Below are 18,147 nucleotides of genomic sequence, written 5' to 3' on the forward strand. Positions count from 1 at the left end.
GCCCTCAGCTGCCGACAAGGGAAAACTTGGAAGACCCGTTTCGAAATTTCGAGTTTACGCCCAGCAGTGTCTACGAGGAGCTATCAAGACTCAAGGTGAACAAAGCTATGGGACCGGACAAACTACACCCCAGGGTGCTCAGGGAGTTGAGTGACGTCCTGGCGGAACCGTTATCCGCACTCTTCAATCTTTCCCTAGTACAGGAAGAGTCCCGTTGGATTGGAAAATGGCTAACGTCATTCCACTCCACAAAAAAGGATGCAGGACGGAGGCTGAGAATTATAGACCGGTGAGTCTCACATCGATAGTGAGTAAACTTATGGAAACACTAATCAAATGCCAATTGGATACGATCCTGAATGAGGAGAATCTACGAGATCCCCATCAACCTGGTTTTACGAAGGGAAGGTCCTGCCAATCAAATCTGATCAGCTTCTTTGACTGGGTAACAAGAAAGCTGGATATAGGGGAGTCCCTGGACGTCGTGTACTTGGACTTCAGCAAAGCATTTGATAGCATCCCACACCGCAGGTTATTGAGCAAGATGGGTTTGATGGGACTGGGTGAAATATTAACCGCATGGGTTTAGGGACTGGCTTAGAGGTAGACTTCAGAGGGTAGTGGTAAACGGTACCCTCTCCGATACGACGGAGGTGATCAGCGGAGTGCCGCAGGACTCGGTCTTGGGCCCTATCCTATTTAACATCTTCGTAAGAGACTTGGCTGAGGGGCTTCGAGGTAAAATTACATTATTCGCCGATGATGCCAAACTATGCAACATAGTAGGCAAACGCACAACAGATGAAAGCACAGTGCCCGACAAAAGCTCAATGCCCGACAGTATGACGCAGGACTTACTCCTGCTGGAGCATTGGTCAAAGACTTGGCAACTAAGTTTCAATGCCAAAAAATGCAAGGTCATGCAAAAATCCATGCAGGACTTACATCCTAAATGGACTTACATCCTATAGCAGAACGTGACTTGGGGGTGATTATTAGCGAAGACATGAAGACTGCCAATCAAGTGGAGAAAGCTTCATCCAGGGCTAGACAAATCATGGGCTGTATCCGTAGAAGTTTCATCAGCCGTAAACCCGAGGTCACAATGCCGTTGTACAGATCCATGGTGAGACCCCATCTGGAATACTGTGTACAATTCTGGAGGCCGCATTATCAAAAAGATGTGCGGAGAGTTGAGTCGGTTCAGCGAATGGCCACCAGGATGGTCTCAGGACTCAGGGATCTCCCATATGAGGAACGACTGGAAAAAGTTGCAGCTGTATTCACTCGAGGAACGCAGAGAGAGGGGAGACATGATCGAGACGTTCAAATATGTCACGGGCCGTATCGAGGTGGAAGAGGATCTTTTTTCCATGGCAACAAGAAGGCATCCGTTGAAAATCAGGGGTGGGAAATTTCATGGCGACACCAGAAAATATTTCTTCACCGAAAGGGTGGTTGACCGCTGGAATAATCTTCCACAACAGGTAATTGAGGCCAGCAGCGTGCTAGATTTTAAGAAAAGATGAGATTGGCATGTGGGATCTCTTCATGGAAGTAGTTAGGAGGTGGGCCATTAATGTGGGCAGACTAGATGGGCCGTGGCCCTTTTCTGCCGTCATTTTCTATGTTTCTAATTTCTATAACTGAGTGACCAGAGAATTGGATAGAGGATGTGCACTAGATGTGGTGTATCTAGATTTTAGCGAAGCCTTTGACATTGTTCCACACAGACGTCTAATAAATAAACTGAGTGCCCTTGGGATGGTTCCAAAGTGACAGGCTGGGTCATGAACTGGTTGAGTGGAAAGCAACAGAGGGTAGTGATCCATGGAGATCGCTCTGAGGAAAGGGATGTTACCAGTGTTGTGCCTTAAGGTTCTGTTCTTGGGCCTGTCTTTTTAACATTTTTATAAATGATATTACTGAAGGGTTGTCAGGTAAGATTTGCCTCTTTGCGGATGATACCAAAATCTGCAATAGAGTAGACACGCCGGATGGTGTGAATAACATGAAGAAAGACTTGGTGAAGCTTGAAGAATGGTCTGAAATTTGGCAGCTAAAGTTTAATGCTAAGAAATGCAAGGTCATGCATTTGGGCTGCAAAAACCCGAGGGAATGTTACAGTTTAGGGGGTGAACATAAGTAATGCCTCTGCCGGGTCAGACCAGGGGTCCATCGTGCCCAGCAGTCCGCTCCCGCTGAGGCCCTCCAGGTCCTTGACCTGTAAGTTCCCACCACCTGAATTGTTTATGCCCTAATCCTGAAGTACCCTGTATAGTACCCCTCTATCTATACCCTGTAATCCCTTTCTCCTTCAAGAAGTCATCCAAGCCCTTTGTGAAACCCATTATTGTACTCTCTTATCATCTCTCCTAGAAGCGCATTCCAGGTGTCCACCACCCTTTGAGTGAAGAAGTACTTCCTAGCATTCGTCTTGAATCTGTCTCCTTTCAGTTTTTCCAAATGCCCTCTTGTTTTTGATGTCCCCGCTAGCCTGAAGAATCTGTCCCTCTCCACCTTCTCTATACCTTTCATTATTTTATAGGTCTCTATCATGTCCCCTCTAAGTCTCCGCTTTTCCAGGGTAAAGAGTCCCAGTTTCTCCAGCCTTTCGGTATATGCAAGGTTTTCCATGCCCTTAATCATTTTTGTTGCTCTTCTCTGGACCCTCTCGAGCATCACCGTATCCTTCTTAAGGTGCGGCGACCAGTACTGGACGCAGTACTCCAGATGCTGGCGCACCATTGCTCTATACAGCGGCAGGATAACTTCCTTCATTCTGGTAGTGATACCTTTTTTGATAATGCCCAACATTCTGTTCGCCTTTTATGAGGCCACTGCACATTGTGCCGCTGGCTTCATCGGAGAAATGGCAGATGAAGTTCAACGTGGAGAAATGCAAGGTAATGCATTTAGGCAGTAAGAATAAGGAATATGAGTACAGAATGTCAGGTGCAAGTCTGGGAAAAAGTGTACAAGAAAGGGATCTGGGTGTACTGATAGATAGGACCCTGAAGCCGTCAGCACAATGCGCGGCAGCGGCAAAGAAGGCAAATAGAATGTTGGGCATGATAAAGAAAGGAATCTCGAGTAGATCGGAGAAAGTTATAATGCCGCTTTATAGGGCAATGGTCAGACCCCACTTGGAATACTGCGTCCAACATTGGTCTCCCTACCTAAAGAAGGATATAAAACTGCTGGAGAGGGTGCAGAGACGAGCAACCAAACTAGTGAAGGGTATGGAGAAACTGGTATATGAGGATCGACTTAAAACACTGGGATTGTTCTCCCTTGAGAAAAGGAGACTGCGTGGGGATATGATCGAGACCTTCAAAATACTGAAAGGAATCGACAAAATAGAGCAGAGAAGATTATTTACATTGTCCAATTTGACACGGACAAGAGGACATGAAATGAAGCTAAGGGGGGACAAGTTCAGGACTAATGTCAGAAAGTTCTGCTTCACACAGAGAGTGGTTGGCATCTGGAATACTCTCCCAGGGGAGATTATTGCAGAATCGACAGTCCTAGGCTTCAAAAGCAAACTAGATGCATATCTCCTTGAGAGAGGCATATAAAGTATGGTTGGCTATAAAATAAACCAGGTGTATACCTGGCAGGGCCTCCGCGTGTGCGGATCGCCGGACTTGATGGACCGAAGGTCTGATCCGGAGATGGCGCTTCTTATGTTCTTATGTTGTATCCACCAATACTCCCAAGTCTTTTTCAAGTTTGCCTTCCCCCAATACCCTCCCTCCCATCGTATAGCTGTACATCGGATTCCCTTTCCCTACATGCAAGACTTTACATTTCTCTACATTGAGGCTCATCTGCCATCTTTTTGCCCACTCACCCAGCTTGTTCAGGTCACTTTGTAGATCTTTGCATTCCTCAACAGTTCTGACCCTACTGGAGAGTTTTGTGTCGTCCGCGAATTTTATAACTTCACACTTCGTCCCTGTTTCCAGGTCATTAATGAATATATTGAACAGCAACGGTCCCAGCACTGACCCCTGTGGGACACCACTCGTTACCCCTTTCCAGTCAGAGTAGTGTCCCTTTACTCCTACCCTCTGCTTCCTGTCCGCCAGCCAATTTTTGACCCATCTGTTCATGTCCCCTTCCACCCCGTGGCTCCACAGCTTCTTTAGTAGGTGCTCGTGGGGTACCTTGTCAAAAGCGTTTTGGAAATCCAGATATACAATGTCTATAGGGTCACCTCTGTCCAGTTGTTTGCTTATCCCCTCAAAGAAATGCAGTAGTTTCGTTTGGCATGATCTTCCTTTACAGAAACCATGCTGGCTTGTTCTCAACAGATTATATTTTTTCTATGTGCTCATTAATACTTTCCTTGATCAAAGATTCGGCCATTTTCCCCAGAACTGAGGTTTAAGCTCACCGGTCTGTAGTTCCCCAGGTTGCCTCTCGATCCTTTTTTGAAGATAGGCATAACATTTGCTATCTTCCAGTCCTCTGGGATTATCCCTGTTCTCAAGGATAGATTACAAATCTGTCGCAGTAACTTTGCTGTTTCGTCTCTGAGCTCTTTCAGTATTCTTGGGTGGATTCCATCTGGGCCTGGAGATTTGTCAGTTTTTAATTTATCTAGTTGCTTGAGCACGTCTTCGAGGCTTACCTCCAAGTATGATAGTTTTCCAGAACTTATGTGCACGACAGAAGAGCGGGACTTAGGCGTGATTGTATATGATGATCTTAAGGTGGCCAAACAGGTTGAAAAGGTGACGGCGAAAGCTAGCAGGATACTAGGATGTATAGGCAGAGATGTGGCCAGTAGGAAAAAAGAGGTATTGATGCCTCTATATAAGACTTTGATGAGACCTTATTCAGAATATTGTGTACAATTCTGGAGCCGGGAAAAAGGCCTCAGAATCGGAGCCTACACACAGTCTTACTCACAGACTGAAGGTGTCAGCGTAGTTTTTTTAGCTCCTTAGCTCAAGTCATTGGCCAAAAAATCCAAGAATATATTTTAAATATTTTTAAATAGTTTTTGTAAATATTTTTAAATACTTTTAAATAGTTTTCAATAAATATTTTAAATAACTTAGTCTTAAATAAGTAGATGCAACTATTCCTCAGTAATGAAAAACACCAGCAACTGAGCACTTATCTTGATCTTATGTATTGCCTCAGCTTTAGATGTTGCATTGTTTGCAGGGTTTGAAAAACGTCTGGTGGCTTGAATAATGCCTAATGCTGTTGCTGTTGGCCCTGAAGCAGTGGAGTAAAATACTGTATCCACGAAACGGCAATTTCACAGCAAACAATGCAACATATAAAGCTGAGGCAATACATAAGATCAAGATAAGTGCTCAGTTGCTGGTGTTTTTCATTACTGATGAATAGTTGCATCTACTTATTTAAGACTAAGTTATTTAAAATATTTATTGAAAACTATTTTAAAGTATTTAAAGTATTTAAAAATATTTACAAAAACTATTTAAAAATATTTAAAATATATTCTTGGGTTTTTTGGCCAATGACTTGAGCTAAGGAGCTAAAAAAACTACGCTGACACCTTCAGTTTGTGAGTAAGACTGTGCGTAGGCTCCGATTCTGAGGCCTTTTTCCCCGAGTCTATTTTCTATAAAAACTGATGTTAGTGGAGGCACTGTTCGTATTAAGTGGTATGTTTATGCATATTGAATAGGTTTAATCCTTTGAACCACTTCGGGTGATAATTTTTGAGTTTTTTTGTACAATTCTGGAGGCCACACCTTCAAAAAGATATAAAAAGGATGGAGTCGGTCCAGAGGAAGGCTACTAAAATGGTGTGTGGTCTTCGTGATATGGCGTATGGGGACAGACTTAAAGATCTCAATCTGTATACTTTGGAGGAAAGGCGGGAAAGGGGAGATATGATAGAGACGTTTAAATATCTACGTAATATAAATGTGAGTGAGTCGAATCTCTTTAATTTGAAAGGAAACTCTGCAATGAGAGGGCATAGGATGAAGTTAAGAGGTGATAGGCTCCAGAGTAATCTTAAGAAATACTTTTTTACAGAAAGGGTGGTAGATGCGTGGAACTTTCTTCTGGAAGAGGTGGTGGAAACAGACACTGTCTGAATTCAAGAGGGCCTGGGATACATAAGTGGGATCTCTAAGAGACAGAAACAGATAATGGTTACTGCATATGCGCAAACTAGATGGCCATTTGGCCTTTATCTGCCGTCATGTTTCTGTGTTTTGAGCTGAGACCTTCCTATTTGTGTTTTATTTAGAGGCCAACATTCCCTCCATCCCATTTCGTAAGTTTGGGAGTCCCACATGTGAGAATATGCTGTCTGCTTGTCCAGGGACAAAGCACAGTTACTTACCATAACAAGTGTTATCCGGGGACAGCAGATAGATTTTCACATCCCACACACCTTCCCTAGTTGGCTTTTTCACTTAGGCATAAAACTGATGACCTCGCTAGCCGGCGTCAGACAGGAAGGCATTCGAGCATAGGGAGGCAGTTTTAAAGCTTCTAAAGTTTAAAGTGACCATACAATTTTACACTGTTCATACCGAGCTCCGTGAATGACATCACCCACATGTGAGAATATCTGTCGGCTGTCCCCGGATAACACCTGTTATGGTAAGTAACTGTGCTTTATGAATGGGAGCCAACCAACAGAACAAACCAAAATCTATACCTTCTTGTTTCTCAAAGTGAAATAAGTTTTAAAAGGTATGGGACGCTCCTCCTAATTGACTGTCTTCTTACCTTTTAGAGTGGAAGGCTAAAAAGAAAAAGTTAATACTATGCCACCTTGATGACTGATACTGTGCATGTAGCATAAAATAATGAACCGAAGATGGAGAGTCAATATACTCATTAAGTGTTCCCAAATGGTAGCTTTATTGATGCAAGACAATTCTTTATTTAAAGGAGCGACTCAAGACGATTCGTGAGACCTGCCTCAGGAGTATAAATGTAGATGCTCACTGTTAAATCATTCAGGTGCTTAATGGAGAATATAATTCATTATTCATCCGCTCAAATAAATGATCAAAACTAAGTCCAGAAAAGTGGCTGTATGAAGCAGGCCTCTCTGTAACAAACACAAATCATCTCGAGTCGCTCCTTTTAATAAAGAATTGTTGTTTTGCATCAATAAAGCTACCATTTTCTCTGATGATCTGTTCTTTGCTTGCTATTTTATGGAGAACTTTCTTTTCTCTCTCTCTCTTTTTTTTTTTTTTTTGCATAAAATAGCAATAAACTCAAGGATTTCTTGAAAGGAGGAAGTATTTACCTACTATGTCTATGTAAAAGCTAGCATCAGTATTCACTTTGTGCTTTTGAAAGTTTATTTACCTGAGTGTGCTTTCTCCTAGGCAACCAGGTGCACCTCCTCCTAGATTCCCTGGGCCTGGCGGATCTCCAGGGCACCCAGGCTCTGTGCCTCATGAGATGCCTATGGGTCCTGGAATGAATCAAGGACCGCCAATGAGCTCAGGCCCCCCAGTGATGCCCTTCGATCCAGACGATCCAGCAAACTCAGGAATGATGCCACCGGGCCCTCCAGAACAGAGCTTCTATGATGATTTCTACCAAGATCCAGGCCTGGAAATGGACCCAGAAATAATGGGTAACCCAAGTGTGTTTCCCTGCCCTTTTTTCTGGACTTTTTGCTACTTGACAAATTTTCAAAGAAAATTGCTGTGCTGGTTCCCTTTGAAAATCTGTGGCCAAAAGTACTAACAGAGCTTGCAGATTGAGACATCTATACATACTTTGTTGGGACACTTTTGGCACCATCCTTTATCCTTCTTTTTCTTTTAGTGCATAGATACCCATTATCCCAGGACAAGCAGGCAGCCTATTCTCACATATGGGTGGCATCATCCACGGAGTCCGGATGCAGACAGCCTCGCAAGCAGACTTGATTGTAGAAACGTAGAAGTTTCGAGTCAGCTGCACCACGCATGCGTGAGTGCCCTCCCTCCCAGCACAGGGCGAGTCGGAGCCCAAGAAGTCTATACTTTGACACTCTGCGTTGAACTTCATTCGCTTCGTGCCTTCTCTCACCACGGTTTGTATTCTTTTTAGTCACGAATCGCTGTGTTACTTTCTTTGTTTTCTATTTAAAAAAAAAAAGAAGACTTTATTTTATTTTCTTCGTCGACTGACTGGCAGGGCAGGCCACGCGGCCGCAGCCTGTGGGCTTCGACTTCGCAGTGTCGAAGCCCATCTATCCCTCCTATGTCCCGGCCAGTCACGGGCTTCAAGAAGTGTAGCCAGTGCCTGCTTGCGATTTCTCTCATGGACCCAAACCGCTGGTGCCTCAAGTGCCTAGGGCCTGACCATAATCCTAAGTCGTGCGAGCGCTGTGCCATTCTTCAACCTCGAGCCCTTAAACGTTCTCAGGTTATAGTGGAAAAACTCTTCAGGATGGACTCTTCAGTGACACGCTCGAGTGCTACCTTGGTCCCACCTTCCACAGAGGGTCCTCCTGCTTCCACGACTCCGACCTCGAGTCTCATTCGACCTTCCTCGTTTGGATCATCCTTAGCCTTGAGTGCACCTGCTTTATTTTCTCCTGAGTTCCCCTCGGGTCAGATACCTAAGCAGAAGGTTCCGGCGGTGGTCCTCAAGTTTTCCAAGACCTCCAAGTCGAAACACATCTCCACTGCCACCTTGGAGCTTTTAGTCTCAGCAAGTGGTCGGGTTTCAGATGCGGATCCACCTTTGCAAGCTTCACTCCAGCAATTTGTTCAGTTATTGAGCAAATGTGGTTCTGCCTCGACGCTGCTTTCTGTAATCCAGCCTGGGCAATCAGCAGTCTCCCGCGAGGTTGAGTCCCTGCCTGTGCCTTGAGCTCAAGCTTCACACTCTATGCAAGGAGCAGAGTCTTTGCAAGTACCTGGTCTGGCATCTACCCACTCTGTGCAAGGAGTAGATTCTTTGCGAGTGTCTCAGCAGGAATTCTCACACTCCATACAAGGAGCAGAGTCTTTGGGAGTGCTTCGAGATTCCTTGATCCAAACCACTGAGTTACGATCTACAGCTTCTAGCCCTATCCATTCATCAGTAGCATTGCCTGTTTCCATACATAGGGCAAAGTCTCTTCGATTCTTGAGACCTGCTTCCAGACACCACTCTCGTCGTCGATCAAGGCCTTCATCGAGACATCCATCGAGGTGCAGATTTTCTTCTATAGAGCAGCCTTCTTCATCTAGGCCTCATTCTAGACCTTCCATCTCTTCGAGGCCTCCAACTCCTCGTTCGAGGTCACAGCTTCCGGACCCTGAGAAATCAGCTGCTTCCATTGCCTCCTCTAAATCTCCATATTCTTTTGGAATGCTACTTCTCCAGAGAGGCTTCACCTTCATTCTCCACCCGAGACGCCTCGAGGTCATCGAGTCCCTCTCGAGGCAGGGCCTCGGCGGATTAGCTGTCTTTCTCTTCCTTCCTTCGTCAGATGGCTGATGACCTGGAAATTCAGTTAGATCCTGGTTCTAAATACTCTAAGGAGTATCTCGAGGTCATGCATCTACCTCATCCTCCTGCAGAGTCACTTAAGCTTCCTCTTAACAAGCTTTTGTCTCAAACTTTCAAACAATGTCTGGAGACTCCTTATGCTGTACCTGTTGTTCCAGGCAAATTGGACTCGAGGTATAGAACTCTGCATTGCAAAGGGTTTGAGAATTCGCAATTATCTCACCAATCCCTCCTTGTGGAGTCCTCTTTGAAAAGAACCCATCCTTCCAGGGTCTATGCTATAGTTCCTCCTGGAAGAGAGGGTAAGACCATGGGCAAGTTTGGATGTCATCTATATCAAAATGCTATGATGTCCTCCTCCAAAGTCCTCAATTACAACTTTGTCTTCATTACTTATCTCAAGTTCCTCATTGATCTTCTTCCAGGCTTTCTGAAGAACCTGGATCAACATAGACATTTTGAGTTTCAAGATGTCACTGCTACTCTGTCACAACTCAGATTGCATCTTTTCCAGTCATCTTATGATGCCTTTGAGCTGTAAGCTAGGGCCACTGCTTTCTCTGTAGCAATGCGCCCGCTTGACCTGGCTTCGCACCATTGACATGGATCCTAATCTTCAGGACCATCTGGCTAACATTTCTTGTCAGGGCAATGACCTCTTTGATGAATCCATAGAGGCTGCCACTAAGAAGTTGTCTGAACATGAAAAATCTTTTGCTTCCATTGTCAGACCAAAGCCAAAACCAGCTCCTGCAAAACCTACACGCCCTACTCCGGTTTTCCAGAGGCGTTATACTCCAAGGGTGGCTCCTTACACTCGAGCACCTCCCAAGAAACCGCAGCAGCAGAAGCAACAAAAATCTCAGCCTTCTGCTGCACCTAAGGCTGCGTAGCCTTTTTGACTGTCTAAAACAGAATATAACCTCCATCGTTCTGCCTCTGTCCTCCCTTCCCCCCATAGGAGGTCGTCTCCATCATTTTTACCACCGATGGGAGACCATTACATCCGACCTCTGGGTGCTGTCAATAATCACAGAAGGATACTCTTCATTTCACTCAGGTTCCATCAGACTTCCTCCAAGAGAGTATCCTTCCAATCCATCCCAGACTGCCCTTCTTCTTCAGGAAGCTCAAGCTCTGCTTCGTCTCTGTGCCTTCGAAGAAGTTCCTTTGGAACAGCAGAGAAGGGGGTTTTACTCCCGTTACTTCCTAGTTCCGAAAAAGATGGGCGATTTGAGACCCATTTTGGATCTCAGGGCTTGCAACAAATTTTTAGTCAAAGAAAAATTTTGCATGTTGTCCCTGACGAACCACTCTCTCGACATATTACGGTCACTCCTTCGTTGAGACAGTCTCTCCATTGGTGGATGCTCTCTTCCAATCTCTCCAGAAGCTTGCTGTTTCAAACGCCCCCTCATCAGAAGGTCCTCACAACAGATTCCTTGGCCTACACTTGGGGAGCTCATCTCGATGGTCTCCTTACTCAAGGCCACTAGACCAGCACGGATCGTCAGTGTCACATCAATCTGTTGGAACTCAGAGCGATCTTCAATGCTCTCAAAAGCTTTTCAACATCTTCTTCATGACCAGGTAGTTCTTTCTATTTCAACTCAGCAGCAGGGAGCCATACCTTCTACCAGTTTTTCCGTCTCTGCTTACATAGAGTCAAGGATCTCTACTTCATCCCAACCTGCAGTCTTTGCACTTGATAGCTTGGTACCTCTCAACATAACTCCTCTTCAGTTTTCTCAACCTGTAAGAGACGTTTTAGAAGCTTCTAGAAAGCCTACCACTAGACAATGCTACCACCAAAAATGGACTAGATTTTCTATGTGGTGCATCTCTCATGATAAGAAGCCTCAAGTTTCCTCCTTATCTTCTGTTTTAGATTATCTTTTGCACTTATCCTCCTCTGGCCTCAAGTCTACATTTATCCGAGTCCATCTCAGTGCAATTGCTGCTTTCCATCAGCCTATTGATGGAAAACCCTTCTCTGCTCATCTGGGGGTTTCCAGATTTATGAAAGGTCTTTTCAATGTCAAACCTCCTCTCAAACCACCTCCAGTGGTTTGTGATGTCAATGTTGTTCTTGTTCAATTGATGAAGCCTCCATTTGAACCAATATCTACGGCTCATCTGAAGTATCTCACTTGGAAAGTGGTGTTTCTCATTGCCCTCACATCTGCTCAATGAGTCAGTGAGCTGCAAGCATTAGTTGCTGATCCACCTTTCACAATTTTCCATCATGACAAGGTGGTCCTCCATACTCATCCTAAATTCTTACCTAAAGTGGTTTCAGAATTTCATCTCAACCAATCTATTGTACTTCCAGTATTTTTAACAAGACCTCATTCTCATCCTGGAGAATCAGCTCTTCATATTCTGGACTGTAAACGTGCTTTGGCCTTCTATTTGGAACGCACCAAACCACACAGAACTGCTCCTCATCTTATTGTCTCCTTCGATCCAAACAAGTTGGGACATCCAATCTCTAAGCGTACCATCTCCAACTGGATGGCTGCTTGTATCTCTTTCTGCTATGCCGAGGCTGGACTACAACTACAGAGTCGAGTCACAGCCCACAAAGTCAGAGTTATGGCAGCTTTGGTAGCTTTCCTCAGATCCACTGCTATTGAGGAAATTTGCAAAGCTGCTACTTGGTCCTCGGTTCATACTTTCACCTCTCACTATTGTCTGGATGTTTTCTCCAGACGGGATGGCCATTTTGGCCAGAGAGTATTACAGAATTTATTCTCCTAAGTTGCCAACACTCCCACCATCCCATTCTGGTTAGCTTGTAGGTCACCCATATATGAGAATAGGCTGCCTGCTTGTCCTGGGATTAAGCACAGTTACTTACCGTAATAGTTGTTATTCAGTGACAGCAGGCAGCTATTCTCACAACCCACCCACCTCCCCTGGTTGGCTTCTTTGCTAGCTATCTGAACTGAGGAGACTCGCCCTGTGCTGGGCGGGAGGGCACTCACTCATGTGCGGAGCGGCTGACTCGAAACTTCTACATTTCTACAAGCAAGTCTGCTTGCGAGGCTGTCTGCAATCGGGCTCCGTGGATGGCATCACCCCTATGTGAGAATAGCTGCCTGCTGTCCCTGGATAGTAACTGTGCTTTTCCCTGCAAAGAATTTCTTTGAAAATTGACCTTGTAATATTTAAAATTATAAGATCCTTTATTATTAAAGCTTTTATTAAAGGTGTTTCAAGGTCTCTGGAAAGAGGATGAGGAGTTAAGAAAGGGCTGCTGATCTACCATTTTGCCAGCAAGCATTTTGAGGTCACCCTAATAAGAATTGCCGTTGCTGGGTCAGACCAGTGGTCCATTGTGCCCAGCAGTCTGCTCACGTGACGACCCTTAGGTCAAAGACCAGTGCCCTGAGTCTAGCCTTACCTGCATACATTCTGATTCAGCAGGAACTTGTCTAACTTTGTCTTGAATCCCTGGAGGGTGTTTTCCCCTATAACAGCCTCCGGAAGAACGCTCCAGTTTTCTACCACTCTCTGGGTGAAGAAGAACTTCCTTACGTTTGTAAGGAATCTATCTCTCGTTCCTCTCGTTCTCTGTACCTTGGAGAGAGTGAACTACCTGTTTTTATCTACTAAGTCTATTCTCTTCATTATCTTGAATGTTTCGATCATGTCTCCTCTCAGTCTTCTCTTTTCAAGGGATGAAAGGTCCAGTTTCTCTAATCTCTCACTGTACGGCAATTCCTCCAGTCCTTTAACCGTTTTAGTCGCTCTTCGCACAGGAAATGCCAAAAGGAATGCCACCGAGAGGTTAGAAAAGCAAAAGGGGAATACGAGGAGGGGCTGGCCAGTGAGGCAAAAAACTTCAAGGCATTCTTCAGTTACGTAAAGGGGAAGCGACCAGCGAGAGAGGAGGTGGGGCCGTTGGATGATGGGGATAGGAAGGGAGTGATTAAGGAGGATAAAGAGGTAGCTGAGAGGTTGAACACATTCTTCTCGTCGGTTTTCACGAGTGAAGACACATCTAATATACCGGACTCAGAGGAGCTCATGAGTGGGGAACAGGCCGAAAAATTGGAGCACATAGACGTAAGTAAGGAGGATGTCCTCAAACAGATAGACAGGTTAAAATGCGGCAAATCACCGGGCCCAGACGGGATCCACCCAAGGGTTCTGAAGGAATTAAGACAAGAAATAGCGGGCACAATCCAGCATGTTTGCAACCTATCCTTGAAAACTGGAGAGGTACCAGAGGACTGGAAATTGGCGAATGTCACACCTATCTTCAAGAAGGGATCAAGGGGTGACCCCGGGAACTACAGGCCGGTGAGCCTGACTTCAATTATAGGGAAGATGGTGGAAGCTATGATCAAGGACGGCATTTGCGAACACATCGAGAGGAATGGCCTACTGAGAACTAGCCAGCACGGATTCTGTAAGGGAAGGTTGTGCATAACGAACCTTCTGTACTTCTTTGAGGGAATAAGCAGTCGGGTGGACAATGGGGAACCCATAGACATCATTTACCTCGATTTTCAAAAGGCTTTCGACAAGGTGCCACATGAAAGGCTGCATAGGAAGCTGTGGAACCACGGGGTGGGAGGGGATGTGCACAGATGGATCAAGCACTGGTTGTCGGGTAGACTGCAGAGGGTCGGAGTAAAGGGCCAATATTCTGACTGGCGGGGAGTCACGAGCGGTGTGCCACAGGGATCGGTGCTGGGGCCGTTACTCTTCAATATATTTATCAATGACCTGGAAAAGGAGGCAAAGTGCGAGGTTATAAAATTTGCAGACGATACCAAACTGTGCGGCAGAGTTAGGTCCAGGGAAGAGTGTGAGGACCTGCAAAGGGACCTTGACAAGCTGGAAGACTGGGCAAACAAATGGCAAATGCGCTTTAACGTGGAAAAATGCAAGGTCATGCATATAGAGAAAAAGAACCCGTTGTTCAACTACAAATTGGGGGGGGCATTGTTGGGAGATAGCAGACTAGAGAGAGACTTGGGTGTGCTGGTGGATGCATCACTGAAGCCATCTGCACAGTGCGCAGCAGCCTCAAAAAAAGCCAACAGGATGCTGGGCATCATAAAGAGGGGCATAACAACCAGGACGTGGGAAGTCATCTTGCCATTGTATCGAGCGATGGTGCGTCCACATCTGGAATACTGCGTTCAGTATTGGTCGCCGCACCTCAAGAAAGACATGGCGGTACTTGAGAGAGTCCAAAGGAGAGCAACGAAACTGGTAAAAGGGCTGGAACACTGCCCATACGCTGAGAGGTTGGATAGGCTGGGGCTCTTCTCTCTGGAAAAAAGGAGGCTCAGGGGAGATATGATAGAGACCTTCAAGATCATGAGGGGCATAGAGAGGGTGGATAGGGACAGATTATTCAGACTGAGGGGGACAACAGGTACGAGGGGGCATTCGGAGAAACTGAAGGATTCGGAGAAACCGCTTAGATAACCTTGATAGGCGGTATATAAAATCCTAATAAACTTGAAACTTGAAGGGAGATAGGTTCAAAACAAATGCAAGGAAGTTTTTCTTCACCCAAAGGGTCGTGAACACTTGGAATGCGCTACCGGAGGAAGTGATCAGGCAGAGTACGGTATATGGATTCAAACAGGGATTGGACGGATTCCTGAGGGATAAAGGGATCATGGGATACTGAGAGAGGTGCTGGGATGTAACACAAGTATAGAAAGCTAACCAGGTAATAAGTATAGAAAGCCAACCAGGTCGTGCATGGGCAAGACCAGAGGGTGAGGACTTTGATGGGAAGATAGGACTTTAATGAGAAACCAAGGTGGCAAGGGGCCCCTTCTGGTGATTCAGACAGGTCGTGACCTGTTTGGGACGCCGCGGGAGCGGACTGCTGGGCAGGATGGACCTATGGTCTGACCCGGCGGAGGCACTGCTTATGTTCTTATGTTCTCTGGACCTTCTTGAGTAGTACCAGTCCTTCTTCATGTACAGCGACTAGTGCTGGACGCAGTATTCCAGGTGGGGGGCGTACCATGGCCCGGAACAGCGGCATGATAACTTTTTCCGATCTGTTTGTGATCCCCTTCTTAATCATTCCAAGCATTCTGTTCACCCTTTTCGCCGCTGCCGCACATTGCACAGACGGTTTCATTGACTTGTTGACCAGTACTCCCAAGTCTCTTTCATGGGGGTCTCTCCAAGTACTGCACAGGACATCCTGTATTCGTGTATATGATTTTTCTTACTGACATGCATCACCTTACACTTATCCACGTTAAACCTCATTTGCCATGTCGCAGCCCATTTCGCGAGTATGTTTATGTCACATTGCAGGTCTTCGCAATCCTTCTGCATCCTAATTACTTTGAATAACTTTGTATCGTCTGCAAATTTAATCACCTCGCTCGTCGTACACAACTAAACTAAATAAACATGAGTTAATTGTAGTTGTATGCCTATAGCAGTATCCCATATCCACACAGTTGGTGATATCATTGAATGACAGTGCCAGATCAGGTTTAGTTTCTAAAGCCCAGAGAGCTCTAAAAACCTGTGCAGGAATTCCCATGTTGCTGTCAGTGCCTGTTAATGGCTAGCCTACTTCAGTAAATGAATCCAGAAACCTCAATTTCCCTATACACAGTGGTTTTACATTGTGGATCCCAATGTTTTTTAACAAAACAGCAACTTCACTCTGTTTTCCATTGATTTGTAACCCTGAGCCTTTTGTTTGTTGGATTTAGTGGCCAGTGTCTGTTCAGGAAGCATGCGATAGCAAAGTCCTGTATTGTCGCAATTGTAAATTTGCTGTGGAACATAATCTCTTCTTCTTATGATAGCTTTTAATTTGGTGGATACTCATCTGCTGTCTGAGTGTTGGCCAATTTAACTTCTGCAGATGCTGTGCCTCTTTATAAATCAGATAAGCCCACCCTTACTTGCTTCAAATTCCTTTTCCTCTACTTGTAGCCCACGCTGGTGGTCAAGTTCCTTTTTTAGTTTTTCTTCTTGACTCAGTTATTTCTTCAGATAGTTGTTCCTTCTGTTCTTTCTATGGTAAACCAAGTGAACACTGCTTTATCCAGGGGGCTATCAATTGCTTTAGCTGTTTTTTTTGGAGACCTTCATAAGCATCAAAATCATTTTTTGTTTCTCATAACTTTGATTCTTGTATGTCTGGTAGCTTCTGCTGCAGGGCTACTAAAACTTGATCCCTCCCCTTTGGGCTACCTGCCTGTGAGTTTCCTGTCATGCTCAGTTTTTTACCTGCAGCTTCACTGCATGGTTGAAATCAGTCTATTCTGCTCATGATTTGTTTTCAATTCCTAGTCTTTTTTTATTTATTTTGCGGGTTTGCCCACGTGCTGTGGATCAACTCTGTGCAAGTGATCCTTCGGCGGGAGATCGCAGACAATTTAAATTTTGTCTTCTTCTGGAGGTTGCTCTGTAAGCTTGAAACTGCAGTAAGCCCTCTGGACAGCCTGCAGATTGGATCGGGTCTCCGGGATCGGGAGCCATCTCTCCCCTGGTTTGTCCATAAAGGGGTGAAGCGCAGGCTGCTGCAGTTCCGTAGAGGTACGCCGGGATCGGAACTGCACCAAGTGTCTTCCCTGATTTCTCTGAGCGGTCCTGGTGGTGGTGATCTGAGGTGACAGGGAAGGTGAGGCGGTCAGAAGACCTGAAAAAATCCAGTTTAATCGGCTCCTGAGGTACTGATCTCCTTGCTTGTACTGTGTATTGCAGCACATTGTCTCTGTGGTGTCTGTGAATCATAGAGTTTGCCGGTTTTAGGTGGTTTCCCTGCATGCTCTGGTCCCTCCCACTTGTAAAATCCTAAGTTTTTCGCATTTTCCTGCGTTTTTAACGGGGGTTTACAGGCAAAATTGGCACCCACAGTGGCCATCTTGAATTTTCTTTAAAGTTTTTAAAAGCATATTTTTTGGTCTTAGAAGCTTCGTTTTTGCTTCAAACTTCACAGATGGCCACCTCAGGACAGGATGGCATGGATTCATGCCGTAAATATGGCGGATGGCTGATGAATTTGAGCCTTGTATCACGTGCACCGCAGCCCGTGAGGGGCATGAACTGTAAGTGGATCCTGCACTATCCTGCGGGGAGGCCCTGCTTTCCTACGATTCCGCAAGAGACACGATTCCAGCGTCCGGGACGCCAAATTTGGGCGAGGAGGGTACTTCCGTGAAATGCAAGCGCAGTTCCAGGGAAATGTCTCATAAGTCTTCAAAACATTCCAAATCTGAGTCCCGCAGATCAGCTCTGGCTGCCGGGGACTATTTTCCGCCAGAATTTGTGGATATGATGTATCAGGCTTTCATGAGAAAGCGGGCTATGCCTGTATCTCCCTCTCAGACTCCGGTGCGGCAGTCTGCGCAGCCTTTGGATTCCAGCATATCAATCTGCTCCTTTGCTGGTCCGCCTGAAAGCTAGCAGCAACTTCCCGCTATTGCTTCGGTGCCTGCATCAATTTCTATGCCATTGCTGTTGCACAGCTCTTTGGCAGGCTCCGCTGACATGACTAGCCTAGCAGATCTCGGGGATTCCCAGAACACTGATATCCACGATTTGGGAGAGGATCAGATGGTGCGCAGTCTCTTTTAAGTCCAGTCGCCTTCCTGATCTTATCTCTGAATCCCTGCGGACATTGAAACTTGATTCAGACTCGGTGGTTCAGGCGGAATGTTCCATCATGAGTTCCAAGTTCCC

The 18,147-nt window shown here is 45.6% G+C and overlaps 1 protein-coding gene across 5 annotated transcripts in view; it reads left to right on the top strand.

Moving 5' to 3' along the window:
* ZC3H4 (zinc finger CCCH-type containing 4) overlaps positions 1–18,147 on the top strand; it is a 339,067-nt gene that overhangs the window by 277,103 nt on the left and 43,817 nt on the right. For 4 of the 5 annotated variants that reach the window (XM_033954008.1, XM_033954004.1, XM_033954005.1 and 1 more), the window contains exon 12: positions 7,350–7,612. In XM_033954008.1, the coding sequence (XP_033809899.1) occupies positions 7,350–7,612 (263 nt within the window). The remainder of the gene's footprint in view (positions 1–7,349; positions 7,613–18,147) is intronic. The other variant, XM_033954006.1, reaches the window with a different exon arrangement.

The sequence above is a fragment of the Geotrypetes seraphini genome, chromosome 8 (assembly GCF_902459505.1).
Source record: "Geotrypetes seraphini chromosome 8, aGeoSer1.1, whole genome shotgun sequence".
In the NCBI taxonomy this organism is placed as follows: domain Eukaryota; kingdom Metazoa; phylum Chordata; class Amphibia; order Gymnophiona; family Dermophiidae; genus Geotrypetes; species Geotrypetes seraphini.